This window comes from Chironomus tepperi, unplaced genomic scaffold (genome assembly GCF_022539635.2).
Source record: "Chironomus tepperi strain 1889 unplaced genomic scaffold, CSIRO-AGI_Ctep_v1 contig_8, whole genome shotgun sequence".
NCBI classification, from domain to species: Eukaryota; Metazoa; Arthropoda; class Insecta; order Diptera; family Chironomidae; genus Chironomus; species Chironomus tepperi.
In genome coordinates, this window is record NW_027226130.1 from 1458879 (window position 1) to 1467738 (window position 8860).

The 8860-nt window shown below is 30.4% G+C and overlaps 1 protein-coding gene across 1 annotated transcript; it reads right to left on the reverse strand.

Annotated features, from left to right (window-relative positions):
- Positions 1 to 383: 383 nt before the first annotated feature.
- On the reverse strand, positions 384 to 8344 carry tll (nuclear receptor subfamily 2 group E member tailless). The gene is made up of 2 exons (XM_070653632.1): positions 8214 to 8344; positions 384 to 1914 (listed from the first exon to the last, which is right to left on the reverse strand). The coding sequence occupies exons 1-2, from the start codon at positions 8299 to 8301 to the stop codon at positions 545 to 547; spliced, it is 1458 nt and encodes a 485-aa protein (XP_070509733.1). The 5' UTR covers positions 8302 to 8344; the 3' UTR covers positions 384 to 544.
- Between the last annotated feature and the right edge of the window lie 516 nt (positions 8345 to 8860).

Consider the following 8860-nt stretch of genomic DNA (forward strand, 5'->3'; position numbering starts at 1 on the left):
AACACTTTACCGGCTGAGCTTTCGAGACATTTTAGCTTCATTTTCAATTCTAGTCCATTGTCCAACTAGAACAGTTGTGTTCTGCCAAATTTTCATGGAAACGGCACAAACCGTATGCATAAAATGTTATTTATCACTAAGCTAGAACCATTTATTCATGATGACCTGTAAATAATTTTGATAAATCTCCAAAAAATCTCAATAAATCCACAAAAAAATTTTAATATATTTTAAAGAATTATTTAACTTTATTTTTTAAAACTATTCATATATGTATCTCATTCCATCCCATTTAATATCCTAACAATTAATAATATCTACAGATTATAAATCTACACTATAAAGCAGCAAATTGTCATAATTTTTAATTTCCTATCCTAAATTATCTCATTAGAATCTTTTAAGTATAATAATTTACATAATTTTGATTGCAACAGACGAAAAAAAAACACAAAAATTTTAAGGCCCCGGACATTAAAAAACTTTATCTAGTCATTTGATTTCTTTTTCTTCGGATTCCGGTCCGAACATATTGTCATTATCATTATGATGATTTCTTTTGCATGTACAAGTCAATTAGTAGCTTCAGCAATGGAACATGTCCAATATTTCGTCTAAAGAACAGTTCCTCAATTGTGTAATTTGAGACAAGCTTCAACGACGGCAGTAAGGCAAGAAGATTCTTGTAACGGATATGATGTGCAATTCCATAATAGCTTTGTTCATAAGCAGCCAGTGCGTCTCGAGCATTTGACTCGAGTGCCTTAACCTTCTGTGACTCTTCAAGAACCTTCAATGATGTTGCTGTTGATGCTGCTGATGACGATGTCTTGATTGTTGTCGTTGAATTATTGTGTGACACATCTGATGATGAATCATCGCTTGTGCTTGTTATCACATCCTGACTACTATCCTTGTCCTTCTTAACATTCTTATTGCTACTATTGTCATTATTATTATTATTATTCTCAAAGTCTGTCTTGTACAGAACAATCGCACGCAAGTATACATATTCGTTGCTGTCGACCCTCATCTGAATAAATTTATTTAAAACTTCCTGGAATGCCTCAATTTCACGTATCATCGTCTCCATTGAGACCTTCGATTTTGACTGCTCATACTGGCATGTTGAGTTAAGGAACTCGTATGCGAACAATAATTGTGTAAAATTTATTGGCAATAGATGCTCGGCAATTCCCATAATGAAAAATTCACGCCATGACTCCTCAAACAGTAAGAGTTGATCAGCAAGTGGCAATTGTGTAAATGGTGTTAAATTCTTTAAGAAATTGACATTCATAAACAGCAACTGTGCTGCTGATTCACGAATCGCATCAACAGCAATAAGATGATGATGTGCTGATGCTGTTGTTGTATGACTTGGTGACGATGTTAAATGATGATGATGATTAAAGGATGTTGATGATGGTGGTGGTGTTGATGTTGGTGAACTGCTGGATGTTGGAAAATTTGACATGTACGGTGATGGTGTTAGGAATGGATTTGTAAGACGTGAGACAGATAAATCAAGTCCCAATGGCATCATTTGTTGTGTCGGTGGTGGAATTCCAGCCATTATGAATGCCTCATGATGTCGAATTGCTGCATCCTTATTGATAAACATTGCCATTTGTTTTCTTAATGTTGATGATCTTGGACCACGTTCACTTTGTACGGCATCACGATTCATTCCAACCTCAAAGCATTTTTTAAGACGACATGCACGACATTGATTGCGATGTGTCTTATCGACCATACAAAGTCCATCGGATTTTGATTTGCATACATATTGTCGATTACGGCGTATTGAACGTTTGAAGAATCCAGCACAACCATCACATGCATAAATTCCGTAATGCTTACCGGAGCTATGATCACGGCATACCTTACATGGAACGTCATATAATATGCGACCTGAGAAGAAGAAAATAAAGAATAAAGTTAGTTGGAATCATAAAGTCTATTTCATATTTTTTTCTGAAATTTGATGCCATTTCTATGGATTATTGTTTTCACATAAAAACTCAATGGAGGGTTCGTCCATGCACAACATCCTGAATTGCTCTTTTCAACAAAAAGAACAGACTTGAATGGAATTAACTTGAAATGAGCAAAAATTGATCGCGATATGAATAAAAGTATCAGATTGCTGTTCTACGCAACAGGAGAAAATGAAGAGAACTTCTGGCACAGGAAATGGAATTTTGCCCGCCTATGATTTTTTTGTGTGAAATATTTTTTTATTTGAATGACGGAAGTTTTTGTGATGCTCGTTTTGATGCTTGAGAATTTGTTTAATGTGTGATGCTCATTTTGTGAGAATTTAAAGAGTCTTAAAGACTGTTTTTAGGGTTTTAATGACTGTTGATGGAGTTTTTGAAGAAATTTTTGAAAAGTGCCTTCCTTGTTACACGCGGAAGTTCAATACTTGAACAGTACAATGAAGCTACTTTTCGCTAAGGTACTGCTCTGTTGCTGTGTTGATATCAAGAAGTAAATGAGCTCTGATGTCGTCATTAAGGCTGTTTTCGGCCATATTTTGAGGTTAGAATTAAATTTGTCACCACGTGGCATTTTTTCATGATTTTTTGCAATTTTTTGGTAATAAATCATACAATTTTTAAGGATTTAGGTTATAAAACAAGTCATTTTAGCATATTATTGACTAATTTAATGAATAAAGCCTTTAAAATTCCCAGAAAATCACAAAAAATCGCAATAAATTCCCAAAATAAATTCAACAATTTTCAAAAATTTCCCTAGAATTGGCATATCCATTGAATTTACGATAAAGCATCAAAAGTGTAAATTTAAACATTTCCACACACCCGAAAAACAAAAAGGCTCATTCAACAAGTACCAGAGAATATGTACATAAATCAGAAGAATTCATGGAAAAACCAACACAATGAATTTTTTATAAATCAAAAAATAAATTGTGAATAAAAATTGAAAATTTAAACAAAGAAACCTAAAGCAAATTGGATTTTAATGAAATATGAAATGCTTCACTGGAAAAATTCGGGTATTTTTATATTTATGTGCATTTTTTTAAATTAAATTAAATTTGAACTTTTGAATTTAGAATTGGATTCAGTTGAAATTTATTAGATTTTGAAATTCATATTTTATTCAGGAATGAGCAACAGATTGATTTTGAGGATTTTTTGGCAATTTTTTTATGATTTTTGACCATTTTTGTGAATTTTTGATAATTTTTGACTTTAAATTGGAGTCAGATTCGGTTTAAATCAGGTCGGTCGGCTTAAACCATGCCAGAGCCACTGCAGGGTGATGCCATGTTATGTATTGATTATCCAACTTTTGGTTATTTGGAATATTTTGACATTTTTGATCAATTTTTGGTTAAGTTTCGGTTCCAACGAATTTTTGAGACCGAGACATCGATCGAGACTGGAATGAAGACTGAAACCGATACTGAGACCTGTAGCAAGACCAAAATCGAGACCAGGACCGAGACAAAAACCGAACCTACAAATTTTGAGACTGACAAGCCTTGAATTCAGTCTCAAGTCCCCTTAATTTCAATAAACTCATCAAAAACTTCATAATTCCACAAAAATCACCATCTCTCAATTTCCATACTCAAAAATATTCATTTTCAAACATCCTTCCTGCCTTTCATCCCTCAACTCATAAACATCCGCCTTTCGAAAATATTCAATGAAGTCTGTTCAATCAAGCTTTATTTTTCCAAAAATAATCAATTTATCTTCAGTAAAAAAATAAAGATCCATTGAGTAAAAATCTTCAACAATTTTTGGAAATTGTCTGTTCCTGTGCTGCACAAGTACCAGACCTTTTTTGCTCATCTTCAATGAAGCCTTAAAGCTACTTTGGAATTGTTGAGAATGTTTAAGTAAAAATCATGTTAAAGTCAAAAAGGAAGAAATGAATTTTGAAGGAAGTCAGGGCATGTGTGGCTCTGCTGTAGCAACAGTTGATGGAAAATTATTTCTGGACAGAAAATGTGGCAAAAAAAAATTATAAAACTTAATTTTCTTCCTTCTGTGTAGGCACAAGCATCCCTAAAAAGTCTTTGAACTTTAAATAAGTCTTCCAAAAGTATCACTGACACGAGCCTTTCGGGCATAAAATCTTTATGGCTATTTTTTGTGTAACAAATTTTTCTGTTTTGGACTTCCTCAGAATTGTGTCATGATCTTTATAATTTCTCTCTTATTTTTATGTGATTTGATTCAAAAGTTAATTAAGTTTGTTGAAGTAACTTTCTGTTTTGCTGGAAGCATTTTGTGCTGAGTAGGACATTTTTTTTGATTCTATTTTAGATTTGTATGAGTTTTGGGACACGTGTTGAGATGTTGTGGGATGAAATTATGTTTTATTTGGAAGTTTTTGTTAGTTTTGAGGACTTGAAGGTATTTAAACTGGACCATAATTGGTCTATATTGAAGTTTGAGTCAACGTGGGTGTCGTGGAGCTTCTCTGGTAGAGATTGAATGGCATTTGGTATCGGTAAGTGGCAGATGGAAGCCTGCAAGCTTTAGGAGATTGCAATTGATCTGTATGGACAGTGAAGTGAGTAAGTAAGTCAATGAGGCACTCTCACGGCATGTCATCAACAATGTGACATAGCTTTGCATTAGGAACTTGATTATGCTGCTTAAAATGGGGTTCAGCGTTCAGGAAAGAGCCACAGGCCAGCATTTCCTGCATTTTAGAGGCTGCTGATGCTGTTTTCAGGCCTGTAGCTTGCGACTGTGCCATAAAGTTCGTCCAAGGCTGCAGGTATTCATATTTTGTCTACAATTCTGCCTTTTGTGCCTGTAGACCTGCAATTTTGAACGAATTTTACTAAAAAACATCAAAAATGAGCCCAAAAATGCACAAAAATCAAGATTGTATCCAATTTCAACAAGATTCTTCAATCTTCAACTAATTATTAACCCCAAATCACTTCCTATAAATTCTTAATTCCTTCAAATTCCTCACTTGACCTTCACACGATTTCCCACCATCATATTTACATCGCAAAAGATCCCGTCTACAAAAAATTCACCCTCAAGTTACCCAAAAAAAATAAGTGGAAGGAATTTCCAGCCAGACACAAAATTGTTCTTCATTAAACATTCAAAAACAGCAAAATTTTCTCCCCAAAAGGAATTCCTTTGGTGGATTTAAATAATTAGACGATAATAAGATTACATGATGAAATGTTTGTGTCTATTTTATGGCACATACAGTTACATCCCTGTAGCCATCAACATCATTAATATTCCAAAATGGTCATAAAAATTTGTTATCTTCGACGGATGAATGTGCTGCTTATTTTTGGTGATGAGCAGCACGATTTTGTTGGCACGTTATAAAAATTAAGAAATTTGTTGTTGTTGTTTAAGACACAAACACATAAAATGTCATGAAGACACACACACACACATAAAGATGTGCCATTGATGAAAGGACATGCAAAAAAAGGAGGCGGCTATGTGCCATTCAGAAAAATCCTTAATGAACAAAATTTCCCAGGTAATAAAAAATATACTTTTGCCGGCAATCGTGATGAAATTTTAGCATGCAGGTATTAATGCAGGTGGCTTGTTGTTGCCGGCAAAACTACGTACGGGTAATAAAATTTTTAATTGATTTAATTCATTAATCCTAATGGACATTATTTTAATGAGATTTTGCCGGCAAAACTGGTGAGATTGTCAATAATGGGATGATTTTGCTACCCGTCGGGAATTGGAAGGGCTGAAGAATAATTAAGTGATGTAAATAAATTGAGTAGATTGGGAATTTGAATATTTTGAGCTACTTGGTCATGATTGCTATTGCTTGGGACTACAAATAGCTCTAGGCACACTATAGGACACCCTATAGACCCCCTTGTTGATTCCTCGTAGATTATCTTGTAGACCTCCATATAGACTGTCTCATAGACTCATTATAGACTGTCTTATAGACTCATTATAGACTGTCTTATAGACTCACTATGGACCGTCTTATAGACTCCCTATAGACCGTCTTATAGACTCCCTATAGACCGTCTTATAGACTCCCTATAGACCGTCTTTTAGACTCCCTATTGACTGCCTTATTGACATCCTATAGCCTCCCCTATACATCCCCCATAGACCCCCAAAATCTAATCAAAAATCCACCAAATCACATAAAGATTCCTCATCCTCAAGCCTACATACCCAAAAAAATCCTCATCACCATACAGCATCGACCGTTGAAAGCTAATAATCAACATTTTTTTATGATGATTGCAAATTTTCGTGTCATGGCATCAAGATTAAAATATTAAAATTTTATTGACCTTTTTTTTTTACATTGACTATTGATGACTTTTTGATTCGATTTATGAATAAAATTGAGTTTATAGCTTTTTTGTATGCTTCATTCATCAAAAGAGATTAATTATATTTGCGTGGATGACTTTAATTGGCAATTAAATTGCACAAATGTGAAATATCGTTATTAAATGAAAATTTGAATATTTTTTTTTTTTGGGTGAAAATTGGAAAATTTTGAATTTTATTTTGCAGAATTTTGCATTATTTTGGCTTTTATAACAATGTAATAGCACGGAATATGGAAACTGTTTCATTATTGGAGTAGTTTTTTGATCCATAATTTACGGTAATTGAAACTTTTAATTAGTATTAAATGAGAATAGTACGGACAAAAGTTTTAATTAGCTATGATTAAAAATATCGTATTTTTGAACGCATATAAGTGTAAAATTTGTAAAAATATTGAGTTTCGGATAGTTAAATTATTGAATTTTTGATATTTTTCAAATATTTTATTTTAAAAATTTGAAATTTTGATTTTCCAACTTTTTTTTTGTGATTTTAACTTTTTACAATTTTAATATTTTATATTTTTTACATTTTAAATACTTTTTATGCAATTTTAAAATTTTTAAAGTAACTTGGAATTAATTTTTCTTGCAATTTTGAAATTTTTTAATAATTTTTCTTGTAATTTGGAATTTAAAATTGATTTTTTTCAAAATTTTGAATTTTTAAATAAATTTTTTTAATAAAAATTACAAAATTTTAACATTTTTGAATGAAACAAATAATTAATTATATTTCCAAAAACATTAAATTAGTGTATATCAACTCATAATTCCAATAACCTAATTACAGAAAATTCACAGAATAAAGCACAAATGTGAAATTATCAAAATTCCCACAACCAACTTGATTGATGTCGTGTGGGGATGCGAGACAATAAATTATAAGTATTCAAAATGTATACTAAATAATAATAAGCTTAATTAATTAATTTGCTACTTTTTGTGAATAAGCGAATGAAAAGGATATGTAGGCATGAAAATATAATTAAGTTTATACTTTTTGATAGATTTAAAAGTAAGAAATTTGAAATTGTAGCAATATTTGTGAAATTATAGATTGGTTTTTGTGAAACCATAGAAATTATAGATTGAACTAATATGATAATTATGTAAACTCACATAATGAAATAATTGTCAAATAATAGGTGATTAGGAAGCAATTGTTTGAATTGTTATTAATTTAAAATTTTATAGAAATTCAATTTCTTATTAAATAGAAATTTAGAACGAATTTTGAAGAAAAAGTAAAAATTTGAAGAGTTGGATGTTGAAAATTTGATGAACATATTTAAATTTTTTATTATCATAGAGTTTTAAGCATCAAATTTCAGAATTTTGTAACATTTTATTTAAATTTTAAATTTGATAAATTCAAATAAATTTGAGTTATGATTAAGTCTTTAAAGTTGCAAATTTTTATGTTTTTTAAATTTTTTAATTGAAAATTTTAAAAAATCGTAATTTTTATAAGTTTATTCATATCAAAATTGTAAAAACTTACAAAGTAAAAATTGTAATTTTAAATTTTTAAAATATTAAATTTATAAAATTTTAAATTTTTTAAGTTTGCAATTTTTACAATTTTGAATGTTTTAAAAATTGAAATTTGAAAGTTTAAAATTTTTAAAAATTGCAGTTTTTACAATTTTTAAGGATAAAGTTTAATTTTTAAAATTTTTTGTATTTTTTTAAAATTTAATTTTTTTTAAAAATTGAAATTGAAATTTTCAAAATTAATAAATTTAAAAATTTTACTTTTTAACTCTAATTTCTCTTCAAAATCTTCAACATTTTAATTTATTTGAATTTATCAAATCTATTTTAATTTAAATAACTTTAAAGTCCATAAGACACTTACTTGATGAAGAAGCTGGAAGTCTAAGCTGACTAAATCTAGGATCCATAAGTTCTGGAGACGAACATATCGGTGATTGCATCATTTTCATGTCTTTATTTTTTATGTTTTTTAAACTTTTTTAATTTTTAATTTTTTGTCACAAAAAAACTTGGTTTTTTAAGGCACTTCCAATATTTTTAGTTTTTCTTCATCAAATCCACAAAATTTTTGAAAATTTCACTTTTTTTAATTTTTTTTTAAATTTTCACATTTAAAAAATTGTTAATTTTTAATTTTTTTAACATTCAATGAACTTCAATTAATTTTTGTGAGTGATGTTAACTGAATGACGTTAAGAACTATTATGATCGATATTTGGGTGAACTATCGACTCTAAATAACTTTTTTTTTTCTATTCTACCTTCAATGCATCAAAAAAAGCAAGCAAATAAGGTAAAAAAAGGGAATACGGATCATTCATGCACCCTAATATTCTGCAAAACATGCTGCTCACTTCTGATTGGTCCGTAAATGTTTAGTTGTGTGTGTTTATGCGATCCCTTTCTATTCATGAATGAATTTGATGAATTGCCTTACGTTTTACGTATACGTAACGATATTAGGTAGAAAATATTAAGGAGGAGGGGCTGAGTCGGCATTACGATGTC

Bases quoted from the DNA above. Each gene is read 5' to 3' on its own strand.
- tll (XM_070653632.1), bottom strand. From the start codon at position 8,301: ATGAAAATGATGCAATCACCGATATGTTCGTCTCCAGAACTTATGGAT. The intron at 1,915-8,213 runs GTAAGTGTCTTA...TCTTCTTCTCAG, and splicing joins ACTTCCAGCTTCTTCATCAA to GTCGCATATTATATGACGTT.